The 21,231-nt window shown below is 30.7% G+C and overlaps 1 protein-coding gene across 6 annotated transcripts in view; it reads left to right on the top strand.

Annotated features, from left to right (window-relative positions):
• LOC106756139 (HEAT repeat-containing protein 6) overlaps positions 1 to 10,693 on the top strand; it is a 47,800-nt gene extending 37,107 nt beyond the window's left edge. For 5 of the 6 annotated variants that reach the window (XM_014638417.2, XM_022778798.1, XM_022778799.1 and 2 more), the window contains 5 exons: positions 58 to 131; positions 2,087 to 2,193; positions 2,724 to 2,842; positions 4,082 to 4,159; positions 10,230 to 10,693. In XM_014638417.2, the coding sequence (XP_014493903.1) occupies positions 58 to 131; positions 2,087 to 2,193; positions 2,724 to 2,842; positions 4,082 to 4,159; positions 10,230 to 10,427 (576 nt within the window). In that variant the 3' untranslated portion in view covers positions 10,428 to 10,693. Of the gene's footprint in view, positions 1 to 38; positions 132 to 2,086; positions 2,194 to 2,723; positions 2,843 to 4,081; positions 4,160 to 10,229 lie in introns of those variants that run through there. The other variant, XM_014638420.2, reaches the window with a different exon arrangement.
• Positions 10,694 to 21,231: the final 10,538 nt, after the last annotated feature.

Raw genomic sequence — 21,231 nt, forward strand, 5'->3', positions numbered from 1 at the left:
TGGTTTCTTGGTATCAATGCACTCTATCCCTCTTGAAGATGGAATCTCTCTTACTAGGTCCAGTGGAATGTTTGTCATGCTCTTGGCAATCTATTCCTCAACGAGACATTAAGGCTGCAAGATATGAATTGGTACGTTCAAATGAAGCACATGCTTCTTATGTTTATCACATACATTACATATCTTTATTCTTCTCCTACTTATTGCATGCAATTGATAGCTTATAGGAAACAATTTGTATCAGACCTACGCATGAAAGACTCATTTTGACGATGAATTGTGAATGTCAAAATCAAACTAGTCCTCCGTGACTGGCCCCTCCTAATCTAATAGTTTTTCTGAAATTGATTCCCATGGTCCGCCCTTTAAAATGGCTTCATAGATCCCCAACAATTATCCTAATTGATTAAATAACAAAAGTTATTCCTAAATGATCCTAATTAATAAATAAAAATAAAGAGATCCCTATGAAAGGGATCTTCTCTAAAATTATCCTTATTAGATAGTAATTTGAAATGAGGGCTTCATTAAGCAAAAGATAAATCAACGAAATAAACTGTAATAGATCAAGATTTAACTAAAAAATATTACAACCCTAATTGGTGGACCAATCCACTATAGTGATAAAGATATGGAGCCAGTGATGGAATCATTGTGCAGATAAGATTACCAGTTTAGGTTTGTCATCCTTTGAAGGGATTAAATACTGTGCCAACTTTTACAAATTTGGACTTCTTTCATAATAGATGTCTTCTTCCAATGTATAGGGAAAGTTAGCTGATGGATTGCCTTATAGCTAACTGCCTTTTTCTTTGTTCATGGGTTTTGGTTTGGTTCCCCATCAGTTCTTTGTTTCTTTTTTTTTTTTAATATCTTTATGAACTTATACAAAAAAGTTTCAAGTCCTTGATAAATTTAAGAATTTTCAATTGAGTCCCTGTTAAATCTTTGTGGTCTATTGAGTACTCAAAAAAGTTTTATTTTTCATTTGAGTTCTTACTATTTAATTTTTGACTAGGTGATGTTGTTATCTTGCCTCATCACCATTCTTAGTTGTCGTCACGTGTTATTTTACAATTTCATAATTTAGAAAATTAGAAAACTATGAAACTAGAAAAGTGGAAAACTAGAAACTAACGTGGTAATAACTAAGGAAGTTGACGGAGCAAGATAAGAGCTACATCATCCCATTAACAAAAAATTAAATGGCTGGGACTAAATTGAAAAATATAATTTGAGTACTCAATAGACCAAATAGGGACTCAGTTGAAAGTTTCCAAATTTATATGGAGATAAACTTAATTAAGCCTAAAATCTAATAGTATCTCACCACAGCTAGTGTTCTAACCTCAGTTTGCTAGTTTATTTGCATAACATTTACCTGTCCTTATTGTAAAGATTTTCAAGCCATGAAGCATTAATAGTGACAATGAAGTCACTCTTCATATTGCATCCAATCCCATCTTAAATGAGATATAAATATATATAGATAAAGAGTCATTTTGTGAGAAAAAAATGGTAAGGGGAAATCACTGGTGACTTTGCTAGCTACATTGACCAACTGACATGTCTTCATTAATCTTTTAAGGGATCTTGTGTGCACTTATTTGTAACAAGCTTGGTGCAAGACATATACCCTCCATTTTGAGGGATAGTATAAAGGGTATAATTGTCCAAATAGGCAAATTAATTTGCACAAGTATTTCACACACGACTTAAAGTTTATGGAACTGTCTTCAGTTGGATTCATATTTTTAATGTTCAATAACTTGAATATTTTGTGCTATTCTTTTATTTAATAACAGGATGAAACGTTCCCTTTCATAAATTGGAACAAAATTAAGATTGGTTGTTTCTGAAGTATATAAGGCATTATATTTCTAGTATTATCCTTAGTGTCGTATTAAGAAATGGGTACTGTAGTTGAACGTGTTTTAATTTCATTAGATAAATGATATTCGTTGCCCTGTTTTTGGTAGTCCTGCTTTGCACAGGCACTCTTCATGAAGATACATTGTTCAACTTTTTATTTCTGTAACACTGAAATTTAAACTACTGAACAGTGCCTCATGCTGCCATTTTTCAGGTCTCCAGTTGTGTTTGGTATTCTTCTGCAACTACTACGTGATTCATCAAATTTTAAAATAAGGATACAAGCTGCGGCAGCATTGGCTGTGCCAGTGTCAGTGCTAGGTAATTGTTTTTCTTATAATGATATTGGTTCAGACCAAAAATATACATGATGCTGAAGTGTTCTTACCATTGTCAACTTCAGATGCCCAATCAGCGTCTGAAAAGGCTTCTAAAGCTACTGTAGGTGCTGTTGACATTGCCAAGAAATGTAGATAGATATTTTGTAACAAAATACAACTGTCAAACAACATTTCAAAACTATAAACCGACGAAACATTACAAAACAGAGAAAAACATATGCTGTAAATGGCAAATTATTAGAATAGAAATATTCTTAATATCTCCATAGTAATTTGGAAAAAATATCTTAAAATCTTTGAATTCATTTCAGCATATTTTTATTTCCTTGTTTAAAGGATTTAACCATTTATCAGTCCAAAAGTTAACAGATTTGCTTTGCCACATTGTATTTTCCTTTATTTTCATTTACCTTTTTACTTATTTTGCTGTAAATTGTTTTGTACAAATAACTTTTCTTCATTTCCGTTAATAGCTTCATCTGAATATAACTTTCTTTCTGGTTTTTGCAGATTATGGCCAATCATTCTCAAAGATTGTGGAATCTGTTGAGCATCTACTGGAGAATATGGATGAGGACCAAATTTCTGGGCCATCAAATTTCAAGTACCGGGTTTCATTAAAAAAGCAGGTGATCTTGCAAGCTTACTAGTGATCTTTACAACATCGTTGATACTTAGTTGTTCAGGGATGTTGATAGGATATAATGTGTGATAGGTGGAAATAGATTACGATGTTAGTTGTTAGTTGGGTTGTTAGGTTGAGTGAGTCTTTCTTTATATAGTGGGGGGTCTTTGTAGGTAGGAGAATGTTATTGGATGTTTAGAAAATTGTTGACAGGATCATTACCATGCTGTGTGAAGGGAACTTTGTCCCTTGGAGGCATTCTGGCTATTCTGGGTGCCTAGAATCATGTTTTACCATATCTTTTCAGTGAGCTTTGGTGTTTTACAGTAGTCTTCTTGGGTTCCTCTACCTAGGAAACTAATGGATGTTCAAATAATTTAAAACTACGATCTTGACAATAACATATTTGCACTAAATTATTAATAATTGAAATACTACACTGAATTTTTTCTTACCAGTGTAGTTCACTAACTGAACTAATGTAAGACTTTAGTACAGTGAACTAACGTGTGTTAAAATTTCTTTCCAATGAATTAGCAATTTCATTGTTGCAAACATGACTTTGCTTCAACCTTAACCTCTTTATCTCTTCATCGGTTCAAGATTAAACCTTACTAATTCCCTCCACAAAGTTTACTTCTTATTTTATATTTAAGTATATTTCAACAATTATGCTTAGTTTCTTGCAACACTTCCTAAGCGATTAGACATATAATAGGTATCAAATAAAGTATAAATTTTAAATTTCTTGATAACTTAAGTGTTGTATTATTATCTTTAAGTAATTTTAAACTTTAACAAATCTCCTTAAAATATTTATTAATTTTTTTTTTTTAAGTTTTGTTCTAAAAAGTAGTTTAGTTTAACCACAAAAATAGTTTAATTCTAACCTTTAATTTTAGCTCACTGAACCAAAATAGTTCAATTTAATTTGTCCAGATAATTTTTTATGGTCAGTTTAGATCGGGTGAATTATTATTTTAGTTATAGTTCAACATTTTGAATACCCTATTTCTGTAATCAAGTTATTATAATTTCACAAGAGATGAGATATTACTATATCAGACTAATATCCCGATTCCAAAACTAGAATACTACTATATTTAAAGTTTAAAATTAGAATGAAGTTACGAGGTATTCTTGTTATTTTAACTTAGTTATTGAATTAGGGAGTTCTGACATTGCTTTCTTGCTGTGCTGCTGCTGTCATTACTTAACTGAACTACCCATGTTTTGGATGCAGCTTACCTTGACAATGTTACACATTCTAAGCTTTATCTCAAGTTCAAACGATCAACAGCTGAAAGATTTTCTTGTGATGGTATGTATTTTATCATGATGAAAATATATAGCTAAGCATATGCAGAGGGAATTATATTTTCACTAGCTTTTGCCCAAGAGTAATAAATGATAACAGTTTGAAGTATATAACTCTGTCTCTTCATATATTCACAACCAAAAAGTCTAAATACAGCTAGAACAGCTTCTTCCTATAAATGGTTTGGGAGTTTTGTGATGAAAATGAGATAGGGCAGCCTATACTTGAAATATGAGAAAAAGATTAATAATTTCTCAATTGCTTGTGTACAGGCTGATTACAAATATGTGCTTTGTGTCTCATTAATTTCTTCATAGTATATGCTATGAAAGATCATGCTATTACAATTGCAAAAAATAAAACAGAAACTAATTGTAGGGAAACGTATCTGAACAAAGAAAAATAGAAACCGGTAAGTTCCTTTGCAAAAGTATGGAAAAGTACTTGCCATCTTTTAGGAGAGATCTTGAAAATTCTATGTAAGAAGTTTGTATATTTGCCAGTTGACACCCAAAAATGGCATGATGATATGAGTCAACTATTGAGTTCTTCATAAGGAAGTCTCTTGGGTCTATGTACTTTCACCTATCATAGTGAATTGGATTACTGGCTATGTTAATGGATCTTTTTTGGCAAATTGTCTCTGGGTGATAACTCTGTGTAGTTGTTAATCGATGTATTTGTCTCTTATGACTTGAGGCTGGTGTACCTTATGTTAAAATAAATTTTTGTAGTATAATAGTCAAATTTATAAATTGTTTCACAAGTTTATTTGGACTCAAGTTTGATTACCTCAATGCTTTATACTTTTTGTTTACCTCTACTTCAACAAAAATCATATAATTACTAGGCTTGTCTCTATCATGAAATGAGATCCGTTGGGGAATTATTATGTGAAACTTCTCTTTATTGGGCATGTTGAAAATCCTACATCTATTAGAGATAAGACCAATTTAGATTATATAAGTAGATGCAAACTTCACTCTACAAACTGATTTTGTGAAGTTGAGTTAACCTTAAAATTCACTTCTTATTATGGTATCAGAGCTATTGTTAGAACCTATCTTAGTGAGATATGTTATTTGTTGGATATGTTCCACTTGCTATTAGACCACCCATTAATATCAAGTCTCACACTTGATATGTATATATATATATATATATACCTTGGCGTTAGGAGGTATGTTGAAAGTCTCATATCGACTAGAGATAAAGTTAATTTAGAGTATATAAGTGAGTGTGTTAGATATATTATCTTTATTTTATATTTATCTTTTATCTTTAGTTAGTTTGTTATTATTTCTTATTTGTATTTTGGGCTTAATCCATATTTCTTCTATTATAAATAGAGGACCCTATATATATAATCAACACAAGGGAGATTAATCTCATAGATACTTTTTCACTATATTCAACATGGTATCAGAGCCTAAAGTTCTTTTGAGGAAAAAATTCTTGTTGTCTTTACCACTACACTCATCACTGCCAGTGACGGTGCCATCGTCTACCGCTGTCATTACCGGAGTTCTAGCTTCGACCGACAATCACATGGTTTTGATCGTATCGGCCAGGCGACCACCATGCCATCGATGACATCAGAGCTCTTACATGTTCTCATCGCCTTTTAAAGTTATGGATTTGCTCCCTTTTTTGTCGTGCACTATGGCATGTCTAGTAGCAACTCAGATCATTGAGGTCGCTTGTTTTTCTCTTTTAGGTTCATCATGCATTGTCGTACGTCTTGTCTCCTCTCAAGTAATTATTTAGAGCATCGAGGTTGCTCTTGTGCCTTGATTGGAGAATCTTGGATTTTTTTAATATTTCTCTCTCCTATTCATCCATGGCTTCTTTCGCTGTTGTCTCTTCTGACCTCTCTTTTGTCACCATTGCATTTATCCCATACGTCCATATATGCTTTTTTTTTTCCATGGAAAAGATGTTTTTTGTTAATTTATTTATAGCTGTGGTGGCTCTCCAAGAATTACCTCTTTATCCACTGGTGGCATTCTTCAAGGATGATTTGCAAGAAAGGATTTACATGGAGCAACCTCCTAGATTTGTTGCTCAGGTAGAGTCTTTTAGGTTGGTATTTCGTCTTCTATGTCGTTTTGCAAATCATTAGCAATTTGGTGTCATTCGAGTGCAGAAGCAGATAAGTCTTTATGGATTATATTAGTAAAAGCTTGGTACATACGATTTGTATGCAACTAGCTTGAGGGGGAGTGTTAGATATATTATCTTTATTTTATATTTATCTTTTATCTTTAGTTAGTTTGTTATTATTTCTTATTTGTATTTTGGCCTTAGCCCATATTTCTTCTATTATAAATACAGGACCCTATGTGTATATTCAACACAAAGGAGATTAATCTCATACATACTTTTTCACTATATTTAACAGAGTACAAATCTCACTTTACAAGTTGGTTTTATAAAGTTCACTTAGACTTAAAATTCACTTCTTAATGGAACAAGTTGTACCTTATGTTAAAATATGTTCATAATTTTTTACCTATATTAGTTACTCTTTTTAAAGCTTACAAGTGAAATTTATAAAAAGTTTCACAACTTTATTTGTACTCTCTAGGTTGAGTACTTAATACTTTATACTCCTCCTTTACATATTGTTAGATATATTATGTCTCGAGGTTGAGTACTTGATACATTATTCTCCTCTTTTACATATTGTTAGATATAAAGCATTTTATGTTAATTAGGGAAACATAGTTCCTAAGTTAATTATGTTATTTTTACATATTCTCATCATTATAAATATATTACCCTATATGTATTTTCTACACAAGGGATATTAATCTTATAGCAAGTTTTACTATATTTAATATGGTATCTAGAGCCTAAAGCTTTTGATAGTCAATATTTGAATTTTGAATTCATTGAGAGAGGATTCTCTTGGTTCTTGTCATAGAACATTGCTTCTTATCAAAGATTGAGATTTTTGTGGCGAATTTTCATTGACTCATCAATATGCTAGATTGTGGCGTTTTCATCTCTACCTTATATCTGCATTCTTCTTTGATTTTCTTTGTTTTTGCTACGAGAAGAATCAAATTCAGAAATAATCGTACTATTTCCTAGATAGGATCATATCATCTTGTTGCATTGATTAGATAACCTTGGTTTTTTCTAGGGTTTTTCTCTTTCCATGGCTTCTTCCGTTGCCTCTACTGATAGCGTAGGCCAATTTGCTCTTTTTAATGAATTTCTCAAATGGTATGCTGATTGTCATAAATTTATTTCCACTGATTTTGTTGTATGCACTTTTGTTGGCCTAACTCAACCTTCTTTTCTTGGACCTTCAGTTTTTGACTCAAGTGCCATATACTGATAATAAATCTTTGTTTTCTTCTTTATCCTCTCTAGATATTTTACCTATAGTTACAAAGGTATACGTTGTAACCAAAATCCCTCTCCACATTATATTGTTTTGAATTACCATGGATTATCTTCACCTTTTTATACCTACCTTTCGTTTATTTCATTTGAGTCCATTCCTAAATTTATCAGTGATACGTTAGCATATCCTACTTAGCATCAAGCCATGCTAGATGAATTAAGTGCTTTGTAGAATAGTGGAACTTGGTAGCTTGTGCCATTATCGTTTGGGAAATTTGTTGTTGGTTGCAGATGGATTTTTTCTATTAAAGTTGGTCTTGATGATATTATTATCGCCTCAAAGTTCGATGGCCAAAGGTCAGACAAACTTTTGGATTGGATTATGGTGATACTTTTTCTCCGGTGACAAAGATGACTTTTGTTTACTTATTTCTAGCCATGGTTGCTTTTCAACAATGACCTCTTTATCAATTCAATGTCAAAAATGTTTTTTTTTAATGGAGATTTGTAGGAAGAAATTTAGATGGTACAACCTTGCAGATTTGTTGTTCAAGGGGATTCTTCTTGATTGGTATGTCGTCTCTTAATGGAGATTTGCAGGAAGAAATTTAGATGGAGCAACCTTACATATTTGTTATTCAAGGGGAGTCTTTTGGATTGGTATGTCGTCTTCATAAATCATCATATGGCCTTAAACAGTTTCGTAAGCTTGGTTTGGAAAATTTAGTATTGTTCAACGATTCGGTTTGACTTGGAGTGAGGCAAATCATTCCGTCTTTTACCCTCACTCAAGTTTTGGATGTGTCTATTTGATAGTATATGTTGATGACATTGTTCTTACAAGCAGTAACCATCATGACATCTCCCAAATGAAACAATACCTTTGCCACCATTTTGAGACCAAAGATCTTGGTAAACTCAAATATTTCTTCGGTATTAAGGTAGCACAAAGGAAGTATACATTGGATATTTTGGAGGAAATTGGGTTGATGAACTTAAAATCTGTTAACACACCCATAGATTGTAATACCAAACTCCTACCAAATAAGGAGCTTATTTCAAATCCTGAGTAGCATAGAAGATTGGTTGGGAAATTAAATTATCTTAATAAGTTACTTTAACATTTCATTTGTAGTCAGTGTGGTGGGCCAAGTTCCCAATTTTCCATGTGAAGATCATTGAAATGCAGCATATATTAAAGTATAATAAAGGATCTCTTGGAAAAGGTTTGTTCTATGGTTTCAATAACCATAGAAAAGTTGTTTGCTATTCGAATGTTGATTTCCTTCTAATAGAAGATCTACTTCCAAGTATTGTCTCCTTTGATGGTAACTTGATCTCTTGGAAGAGCAAGAAACAAAGTGTTGTGGTAAGATCTAGTACGGGAGCAGAATATAGAATTATGACCTCACCCACTTGTAAACTTGTTTGGCTTAAACAATTGCTTAGAGAGTTAAAATTTAGAGATGTTACTCAAGTGACAATCAGGTTTATCTTCATATAAATTCTAATCCCGTCTTTCATGAGAAGACCAAACACATTGAGATTGATTGTCATTTCATTCGAGAGAAAATTGTATATGGAAACATCAAGACTGAATTAATCAACTCAAATGATCAGTTAGCAAATATTTTCACTTAGGTTTTATAGGGACCAAAATTGATTATATTTGTAACAAGTTTGGTATATACGATCTATATGCACCAGCTTGAGAGGGAGTGTTACATATATTACATTTTATGTTAATTAGGGAAACATAATCCCTATGTTAATTATATTATTTTTACGTATTCATTTGTATTTGGACTTAGTCTACATTCTCATTATTATAAATACATTATCCTATGTATATTTTCTACACAAGGGAGATTAATTCTATACCTAGTTTTAGTATATTCATATACTTCAATAAAGATCATATAATTCCATGGCTTCTCTCAGCTTTGAAAATTATCTGTTGGAGAATTATCATATGGAACATCTCTTCATTGGGCAATATTTTTGTCAGATGGTCTTGCGGCTAATTTCTTGTTAGTCACCCAATAGCATGATTTTTAAGGTAGCTAACAGTTTTGGGTCCTCAAATCTATTTTAAAAGTGAAAATTAGAAAATTAAAGTTTAGTAGCTTTTTGTACTTTCTAACACAGAAGTCACTTTGGTTTTGTTATTGAATCTTAGTATTGTGTTTCTCTCATTTAATGAAAATACACGCTTTTTTCATAAAATATTTTCGGAGATAGTGTTTATTTTCTTGAGAGAAACTTCAAATAGAAGGGCCAAATAGTCTCGTGAGGTATGGAATAGCATCATTGAAGGAAAAGTTAATCTTAAATCCTCATGTTTGATTATATTGTTAGTTTTTCTCATTCTCACTTGCATATAAATTAGTACACAGTAATACAACATTTTGTATATAACATAGTAATGCAGATCATATTATATCGCAACGGTTACTTCGTACCTTGTACTGGAAGGTTGTCTCTCTGCTTTATTATCATGTGATCTTTTGAAGTAGTACATCCTAATAATCATCTTGTATATATTTGTTTTCTGGACTAAAGGTAATGCCTGCCTTTTTGTCACCTATCCTTGTGTATGTACAATTTCAGTTTTCTTTTTAAATGTCGTAATTTCTTGCAGATTATATGATCCAGTCTTTAATAATCTTTGATGGAAATTTGACTAATCAATTTTCCTTCTGCTTCATCTGTGTAATAGAAAGCCTTGATTCTTGAAGATTGGTTCAAGGGATTATGCTCGTCCGGTGAGGGCATGATTGATGCTCAAGATAAGGGCATTACAGACAGAAAAAGAGTAATGATATGTAGTGCGTTACAGTCATTGATTGAATTATACAGAGATAAACAACAGGATGCAATAGCTGAGAAGTTTGAGAAATTGAAGAACAATTTGTGAAGGAGCTTGAAAGTGGCAATGGTGGAAATGATGGGCTATGGGAGCCGAACTAACCAGTCTTGTAGGGAAGAATTTATTTAAAGCCACTCTGTAAGTATTATAATTTTGTAGGAGAGATTGCTTTAATAGGATCTTTTTTAATACATATTTTTGGTATTTCTAATGGCAAGCCAACTGTCTAGACCTTTTCTGTAAAATTCTCTCAACTTTGTATGTAATTTATGAAAAAAATTATCAATACCGAAGCATATAAATCATGATTTTGAGCATAAAATAATTATTTTCTAAATGTCCAAGACTTTTATTAGTGCATATCTGTTAAAAAAAATGATAATTACGTACTATTCAAAATATACGTTTTAATTTGTTATACCAAATATTTTTTTCTATTTTTTTTGTTATAAAAGGTATTTTTGTAGATGAATTGAATGTCTCTTCATCAAAAGAATTGTTAATAGATAGATTAAATTGAATTTTAGAAAATGATCAGTTTTTTAATTTAATTTATTATAATTCGAAATAAAATTTAGGTTTAAATCCTTTGTTTTTAAATTAAGTTCTGATGTTCAGTTTAGTTTCCGTTTTTAAAAATGTCAATCTTTAGTCTCTATGATATGAAAAATGTATCAAATTAGTCCTATCCGTTAACAAATCACAAGTTTTTCATTAAATGATTTGTTGTTCATAATACCTTCTATTAACAAATCACAAAATATTGGATACCTATGTATGAAAACTTGTGATTTGTTGTTCATTAAGTGTTGTCATGAGGATTAATTTGATACATTTTTCATATCATAGGGATTAAAGGTTGACATTTTTAAAAGCGGAGACTAAACTGAATATCAGAACTTAGAGACCAAAAAAGGATTTAAACCTAAAATTTATAAATATCCATCTAATTTTATTAATTTAAAACCCTTATAGAATTTTAAAGATCTTATTCATAACAGCATTATATCTGCATTGAATGTTTATCTTGCCATTAGGGTATTTTATCTAGGGATGGCAACGGGTCGGGTTCAAGTTGGATAGTGTGATACTCGAATCCGACCCGCTATAAAAAAGTATACTTGTACTTGTCCTGCTACTCGCCGGACACCCGTATGAAAAAAATCTGCGGATTTTTTTCAACCTACAGATACCCGTTGGATACCTGTTTCAACCTGTAATTTTGTTTTAAAGATTAATATTTTATGATTTTTAAAAAATGTTTAAATTAAATTGAAAAAAAAAACATATTATTTTGCCAAACAGAATTAAGATCAATGTTGAAATAATTATTTTATGAAAACAAGCCAAAAATCCATTTCATTCCTTTATTATTCATTTTATTTTTAAAATAGACAGATCCAAACTTTCTTTCTAAATTTTCTTTCATAACCTAAGATGGGCCAAGCCCAAACCTTTTTAGGGTTTCTCTTTTTTCCTTCCCATTTGGTGCAGTACAGGGAAGTCCCTAGCATGAGCTGATTTTTCTCCAGCAAACAATAACCCTCATACACCGTAGCCAATTGCTTCAACTGCTTCTTTCCCAGAGCTCGAACAATAACCCACACACCGCAGGCCACCAAACCTTTTTTTTTCAAAACGGAAAGAAAAAGGGAAGGAAACTTCACGAATGGGCGGCCGCCAGGATCCAAGAATAAGCCAAAGCTGCCGATGATGATCACCAGGGAGAGCGCCAACACGCTTCACGCGCACATCCTTGACGAGGTAGGCAGCGGCTGCGACGTGTTCGACAGTGTCAGTTACGTGTGGCGGTAGCAATGCGAGATCTGTTTTTTGAGCGGCAGCAACACGAGATCTGTGTTTTGAGCGGCAGCAACGCGAGATCTGTGTTTTGAGCGACAACAACGTGATATTTGTGCTTTGAACGGCAACGACACCGTGAGACCCTGCGACAGTGTTGTTCATCAACGTGACTCATGAAGGGTTAGAAGAAGAAGAAGAAGAAGAAGAAGAAGTTCAGATATTTGGTGCTGCTGGTGCTGCTGGTGTGGGAAGGAAGTAATAAGACCCTTCAAAAGTGAAATTTAGGGTTTGAGGCAAATACAAAATTCAACAGTTTAAAAAATAATTTAAAAGACCAAGGATAAAATTGTATTTTCATTTTTCCAACCGGGTAACGGGTACCCACAGGTACGAATAGTGTGATATCCAAACCCGACCCGTTAACAAGCGGGTATTAAAATACCCGCTACCCGTTACCCGCGGGTACCTTTTACCCGCAGATACTAAATACCCATAGCGGATTTTATCCGTGGGTACTCGCAGATACGGGTTTTTATGCCATCTCTAATTTTATCATTGTGTTGCTCTTATACCCTTTTTATCCGTGATATTGCAAATGCATGCTAGCGTACAGAGCGAAGAAAGGTAAGTGCAAAGGCACAGTCAAATACATGACATCTTGAAACTTTTTGTCCCTCTTTTTTCATGTTCAATCATCTCCCGTTAGTTACCTTATGGGGCATTTCTTCTTGTACCATGTAAATATGAAAATTCCTACTTTGTTATTTTGGTTTAAAAGTTTTTTCAAATTTTACAGTGTGAAAATGATTTGGATTGTATAATTTAGGAGTTAAAAGCATTATGTAGGTTACACAACATTGACTCCTTTTTATATGAAAGAAATTTTTAGATTGTGTAATTAAAAAATATATTTGACTTTTATTTTATTCATAAAAAAGTTTTTGAATTTTACAATCTAAAAGTTATTTTAGATTTTTATATTATATAATTTGAAAGTTTATTATTTCATTTATAGATTAAGGGTTAAATATGTTTTTAGTTCGTGAACTATCACTCGTTTTTTGTTTTAGTCCCTATTCGAAACATCAATGGTTTTTAGTCCTCGTTGTTTTGAAACTCTCACTTTTAGTCCTTAAAATTTGATGGTGTTATCTTTCAATACATGTGGCAAACAGTGAGGTTTCGTAATATGCCATCTGCCCTCTTCACTGGCTGTCACATAGGTTTTGATTTTACTGATGAGATTAGTGATGGTCATGTGTGTTGATTCAATTCATATTAGCACACAATTAGGGTTCTTATTTTTCAATTGGCGAAAAAATATTTATTCGAAGGAAAAATATTTACTGATTATATAATTTACATTTGCACTTTTTTTTCCAAAAACTCTTCCACAATTGTGTCGTCCAACCAAGGTTTTGACACAAAATGTTTGCTCACGTCCTACCTTGCTAGCCATAATAACAAAACCATATTTGTTTTTACAAACTGCCCTTACTCTAGTCAGATCATTCTTGACAAACTTAACCCTTTTTCCATTTAATACACTATGCTCCATTACTGCATTTTTAAACTCCCTTAAGGAACAAAACTCCATCCCCAATTCAAATTTGAAGTTCTTGCTCATATCATCTTGTCTATACTTTTTAAACTTTGCCTTTTTCACCCTCTCATCCTCATCACTATCTACATTTGAATCCAATTCATCACTATTGTATTCTTCATTGATGTCGTGAACACAAACTTCTTCATTTATTATAAAAGAACCTTCCCCAACATTGCCCCTTCTAGTCACACGTTTCTTCTTCTTCTTCATTGTATTCCACCTCTCCAACAGTGGATTAATGTCTCTAAGAACATGGTCCACCCTAGCATTCTCAAGACCAAACCCATCATCATCATTAGTCATTCTGTCTTCCTCACTGTCATCCAGACATTCTTCAGCTGAAGCTTCTACAAACCCCTCAACCACATTCCCCCCTTCCTCTTCTTCATGTACATAATCTTGTTCATCACCACCATCATACTCTTCCCTTTCCTCACATCATCACATTCTTCCTCACCCACTTCAACATCTTGTTGTTCATCACCACCATCACAATCTTCGTCTTCCTCACCTATTTCATCCTTTTCTTGTTCATCACCACCATCATACGAGTCCCTTTCCTCACCATCATCACATTCTTCCTCACTCATTTCAATCTATTCTTGTTCATCACCACCATCACACTCTTCATCAACCATTTTGGAAACCATTTCCTCCTTGTCCTTTATGTTTTCTTCTTCTACCACTTCACCATAACTAAGAAAGTGAACTTCCACTACCTCACTAGGAACATGTTCAACATAGATTTCTATCTCTTCCTTATTCTCCTCTGCATAGTTAGCCAAGTACAGTGCTTCCATGTCATCACTCAATAATCTGAGATTATTCATCAGCATTTGTTTTGAACTCTTCCACCATAGTTTGAAATCTGCATCATACTTAAACTCTTTAACTATTCCAATAGCTTCAAAATACGACCAACGATCCAGATCAATTCCTTTGATCACATGAATCTCTCCTTCAACATACTGTAGTCCCTTATTAACAAACTTCCCCATGTGATGCAAACAGATGTCGAACACCATTTCTAGACCTAGATTCAAACATTAACACTTTACGCCTTGCTTTCGAACATCCAAAAGAAAAACAAAAACAATAGCTTACCTTGATTGGTTGTCTTTGACGCAACATCTTTGACGCAACGACCACCACAACGCAACGACCACCTTGATAGAATGCTTCCACTTGAAGGTTTACAATACTTGGAGTAAAAAAGTTCAAGTAAAAGGGTTCGAGTAAATATTTTTCCCCCCATTGAAAAATAAGAACCCTAATTGTGTGCTAATCTAAATTGAATCAACACACGTGACCATCACTAATCTCATCAGTAAAATCAAAACCTACGTGGCAGCCAGTGAAGGCAGCTGGCATATTACGAAACCTCGTTGTTTGCCATATGTACTGAAAGATAACGTTGTCCAATTTTAAGGACTAAAAGTGAGAGTTTCAAAACAACAAAGATTAAAAACCATTGATATTTCAAGTAGAGACTAAAACAAAAAATGAGTGATAGTTCAGAGACTAAAAATATATTTAACTCTTAGATTAATGTTTTTTTTCTTGAAAGGAAATTTGTGATCTTAGAATTCGAAAGTTGCTTCTAGGTTGTACAATGTAAAAGTCATTATTATGCTTCAAGAATGCTTATATAGAAAAGACACGATAAGAGGGATGAAGGCAAAAGAATAAAAGAATAAAAGGAAGGAGCAATGGTGGTGACGTAAAAGATATACAAGAAGAAATACCCTTCTTTAAATTTAGATGCGTTCACATTGACCAATGTATTGTTTTTTTTTTTAAAGATTTAGAAGTGAGTGAAAATAGATTTGAAAATAAAATTTATGAAAATTAGTATAAGATTTTATTGTTGTGATAAACAAAAAATAGTTTATTTGATAAAAATTGAAAATATTATAATTGTTAATAATATATATAATTATAAAATTTATTATGAAGAGAAAAAAAAATTTAAAATGACAAAAAAAATGTATTTAAGTAAAGTTAAATAATTATTTTTAAAATATAATATTTGGTGAATATAAGTCAGTGTGGAATCGAATATGTGGTACTGTTGAAACCGAATCTCCTTGCATTAAGACTAAATACGACTTTTTCATAGTTTTCTACATAATATGGAATCAATTCCATCTTCTTGGAATCAAATACGAGTTAGATCTTCGTCTCCCTCAAATTCCATTGGTTCAAAATTCAACATCTTCAACTTCTACGACCTCCACGACCTCGTTTTGAATTATAATAATATTGGTTTTTCACACAAAAAAAAAATTACTACAAATCTCTTGCCGTGAGGGAAGATCAAAGAATCCTTGCATCTTGCTTCCTCGCAAATTCATTCAAGCCAACAACAATATTCAGTCCAATTCGCACATTCTCTTCAACTGCATCATTCTTTGAAGGTTTAAACTTCTTTTTGGTCCCTAAGTTATAAGTGGATGTTCAGTTTAGTCTTCGTTTTTAAAAATGTAAATATTTGGTCCCTAAGTTATAAAAAATATATCAAATGAGTCCTTTTTTGACTTGAAATACTTTTTGGTTGTTTCTTAACAACTGCTACATCTTTAGATTGCTCTGATTTGTTTCTTAATAATAACAACATTTTATATTGCTTTTTGTACTTTGACCATGAACATAAAAAAAGGATTCATTTGATACATTTTTTATAACTTAAGAATCAAAAGTTTACATTTTTAAAAGCAGGGACTAAACTGAACATCCGCTCATAACTTAGGGACAAAAAAAGATTTAAACCTTCTTTGAAACAAGCACACTCTTGGTGAACCGATGCAATAAATTGCAGTTTCTTTATCCAACAAGATTACAAATAGTATGTAGAAAATATAAAGTAGTATAAACATATTAGTGACAAGCTATTATTACTTTATTGAATTCAAAACTTAATTATTGGTAGTTGTTTCTCATTTCCCAATTGTATAATCTACAAGTCTTTTGAGTTTTTTATTGCACAATTCAAAAAGTAATTTTTGAAAGTTTTTTCCATTTAAAAATTACTTCCAAACTTGACAAGTCGAAATTTATTTTAAGTGAGGATTTTAATATTGGTGAAGCTGTAAAAGGAATGAAGGTGTAGAAAGAATTATGGGGTGAAATAGAAATCTCCTACTGAAATAAGTTAGAAGTACTAAATTTCTAAAATGAAAAACTAAAAAATGAACAAACATGTGATATATTTTATCAATTATATTGCGTAAAGAAGCATATTCAAATATTTCGTAGAAAAGCATAAGTTCTTATCAGAACGAAATTTAAGGTTTGATAAATGTACTCAAACATCTTTTAAATGTTGAGATGTTCATGGTTTAATATGATCATTTAAACATCTAAGGAAATTTCCTTTTTTTTTTAAAAAAAAATAATATATCTAAATAAATTTACAAGTGTTGATAATTTAAATTATAATATTATTATATTTTTTTCATATTTTAAATGATATATATATAATTCATTTTTAAATTTTTTTGTTTTAATTTTCATTGGAAAAACAGATTTTTTAGAAGAATCAGATTGGGCTGATGAGTTGAAATTTCAACCCAATCCACCAAATTTTGACAAGTTGAAAGGATCGTGGAAATGATTAAACTCATTTTGTCATCTTAACAAAACTAAAATTATTTGTTATCAAGAGTCTAATATAGCCTTTTAAGACTTAATCATCATTAATCGTCGTAAATGTTTTCATCATTAAAAAAAAAATATGGAGTTTAGATGGAGTAGCTTTTTCTTATGATTTGTACAAAAGAAAAATTATCTATTCAAAAACATTTTGAGGCTCTCTAAAAGATGGTTTATGACAATGTGTTAAGAATATGAGACTACACATACGATAAACACATACAAGAAAAATGATATCAACAAGACATTATTCAAATACAACCATCAGACATGTAATGAAAAATTCGTTTGATTTTATTATTAATAATAATATAGTAAAATAATAATAATAATAATAATAATAATAATAATAATACTAAAAGTAATAGGTTTAATCATTTACCAAGTTCTTATTTTTGCGTGGAATCTCAATTTAGTCTTTTTTTTTTCATTTTTTCAATTGGGTCCTAATATTCAAAAAATTGCATCAATTAAATCCTTTCTGTTAAATTGGGGTTGACAGTGTTAAATGTGTGTGTGAATCATGTGGATAATTGAATTTTTTAAATCGGAACAAAAGCAAAGTTTAATACAAAAATTGGGATTAGGTTTTCACTTAATCGAATTAGGGGTTGAGGCTAACTCCCTCTCATTCTTCCACTTCATCTCTAAGAGACCAAGTCTCTTTCTCTGAACAGAAAAAGGAAAACCTAAAGGGTTTCATCTTCCTCACAGTGCATATCACCACCTCCACCAGAAGTGACTGCCACGTCGGACCACCACTCAGCCTAAAGTGTCGTCGGAGACCCCAAACGCTGCCGGAGTCGTCGCTAGCAGCAGCGTCAGATCTTCTTCTTCCTCTTCCCTCTTTGCGTGCGAGAGGTGAACACACACCTTCCCCCTTGCGTTTCCGCCACCGTTGCCGACCACGACTCAGCCTCCACCCTTGATGTTTTTCTCATATGTTTTTGTGCATATTTATTTTGAGAAGATATCATTTAGTTTTGATCTAGCATAAACATATGGTTTATGTATTAAGTTGAGAGTTAACGTTGATAGAAATATATATTGTGGTACATGGAAGATAACACTTACCATTAGAGGACCTATCGCCATGACTTGTATATATTCCATCACTCATTGTGGTTAATAATTGAATAAATGGACCAAGTGGGAGAATGTTAACATTATTTTAATTATAAAATAAATATTATAGCATTTTAAGTTTCTTTTTTTAAGTCCATTAAGCCATTATTTTTATCCTTTTTTTTAACTGCATAAAGGTTATGGAGTAGTTATTATATTGTTTGAAGGTAAAGCCCAGCCCATTATTTTTAAACTTGTGATGGTCAGACTTTATAAAAGAAATGGATTACTCTCAGTTTTGATCACTAAGCCTACTCTTCTATTCAGAAAAACACACCATCAAATTTGTGTGAGTTAAAGTTTAGAAAACAAAACTGTCTCTGTGTTGAGATTACAAAAATTGCAATGGCAGAAGGTACGCATATTATTGCACATTATTCTTTCATATTTTTTGGCTTCTGTTGTTCTTGATATGAATGTATTATTATGATAAAAATATAATATGTTTAGATCAATTTTACTATGCTCTAGTTTTATCAATATGGTGATGAGAACTTTTGGTGATTTGATCACCTATATTTATTTTCATAAAGACTTAATAATATGCTAAATATAATTATCTTATTTTTACATCAATATATACAAGATTTGTACATGAATATATATTTAATTACCACATATATTTCTCTTAATATCATGCTAATAAATCTCACAATTAATAATTAGATATTACAAAACAAACATAATAAAATTATACATTGACATTTATAATATTTTATGTCTTAAAAAATAATGTTTGACCTGATTATTTATTATGTTCAACTTGTCTAATTTTACATTCCTTAACACAATCTCTTCATTGACCTTGATATGAAGAAAATTCTCCATGAATTCATTCCCATTATTATAATTATAATGAAGATTGTCAAAATGAGAAATTTGTGTAAAAATCTTCTTCACTTACTTTTCTAACCTACAACTTAGTTGTATATATAAAATTAAGGAAACTATTTATACTAATTTGTAGAGATCAAACAGATACAAACTCAATGACAAAGCGTTGTTATTTTTTAATTATATTTGAACTATTATATATAAAAAAGATATAAAACATAATATTTTTTTTGCATGCAAACATTTACTGTTTAATATTTTTAATCTATATCATTATATAAAGATGAGTTTTCTTTTTAGTGTACATTTTTTGTTTTCAATTTTATTCTTTAATTACTTTTTTAAAATTAAAATAATTATTTTATTAATTGTACCTTTTAAATTATCACTTTCTTTAAATTTAGTAGTTTTTTATTTGTCAGTTTTTTAATCTAACTATTTCTTAAACTAAACTAACTATCTATAGTATAAAAATTATCTACAGAATAAATAAAATCTATCACCATAAAATTTAAAACATATTTGCTTATTTTTATTGTTATAATAATAAAATGATTTTTTATTATAAAAAGAAAGTGAACATTGCATGTATTATATAAGATAAATTATTTTATTTATTTTCTTATATTTTACCTTTTTTAAACTAAAGATCTAATATTTTCTCAATCTTTACATAGTTTTTTTTATAACTTTGATTTGAACTTTATTATTATCTCAAATTCCATTATTTCTCTATGAATATAAATTTAAAATTTTTGTAATCTTAAATTTAAGTTTTTTGAACAATATTTTAAATCTAAAAAAGAGAACATAAGTGCAAATAATTTATAAAAGGGTGTATTACAAAATATATAAAATTTAAAATTAATATATAAAACAATAAACTGATTAGAACAATTAAATTTTAACTAAATAAAATTAAATAACACCACAAAAACAGGGAGACATTACTCTCCTTTTACAAAAGTTGAAATGGTTGGAAAGTAACACCTTTTAAAAGACTATAATTTAAGTTAAATAAATGAACAGAATTGAATATAATTAAAATGTAAATTGTTTACAACAATAAATCTCTCTCTTCAGAGTAATAACTGCTCAAAGTCAACATCTTCTGTGACAGAGAAGAAAAAGACAAGTTCACCCTCTCCGGTTTTTCCCGCCATACAATTTCCCTCCAAATCTAAATTTCTTAATACAAATCCTTCTCAACTTACCTATTTTTTTTTTCTTTTTCATATGTGATATTATATTGTTTTTGTTTTTTATAATATTTTTAAAAAAAAATGATTTCTTTAATTATTGAATTAATAAGTATTAAATTGTATTGTTATAATTATTTAAAAAAATTATAATGTCTTATTTTGGATACAATTGATATATTATAATATCAATTTAAATTTAGATAAATAATTAAAACAAAAATACTTCTTATATTACTCAAAATCAATAAATAAAACATAAAGCATAAACCTCAATAGTATAAACACCAATAAAAAGTCACAATTAAAATTACAAACATTTAACTTAATACATGCCATCCCTGTCTTTACACTCTTCTAGACAGTTAACTAACTATATTCAAACATATAAATTTAGATTTAGATATATGTCAAATAAATTTAATCAAACAAATAAAACTACAATCCTATAAATTATTTATAACATTTTCTGAAAATAATTTTATTCTAATAAGAGTAATAACTCCAGAAACAAATATAGTTCGTACAGACATGTCCTAATTCAAACTGAAGATTATGAAACTCATATATTAAAAAAAAAAAGTTGAACAAGTTGGACAAAATTGGTAAAAGAAAATACAAAAACACAGGAGTG

The sequence above is a fragment of the Vigna radiata genome, chromosome 2 (assembly GCF_000741045.1).
Source record: "Vigna radiata var. radiata cultivar VC1973A chromosome 2, Vradiata_ver6, whole genome shotgun sequence".
NCBI classification, from domain to species: domain Eukaryota; kingdom Viridiplantae; phylum Streptophyta; class Magnoliopsida; order Fabales; family Fabaceae; genus Vigna; species Vigna radiata.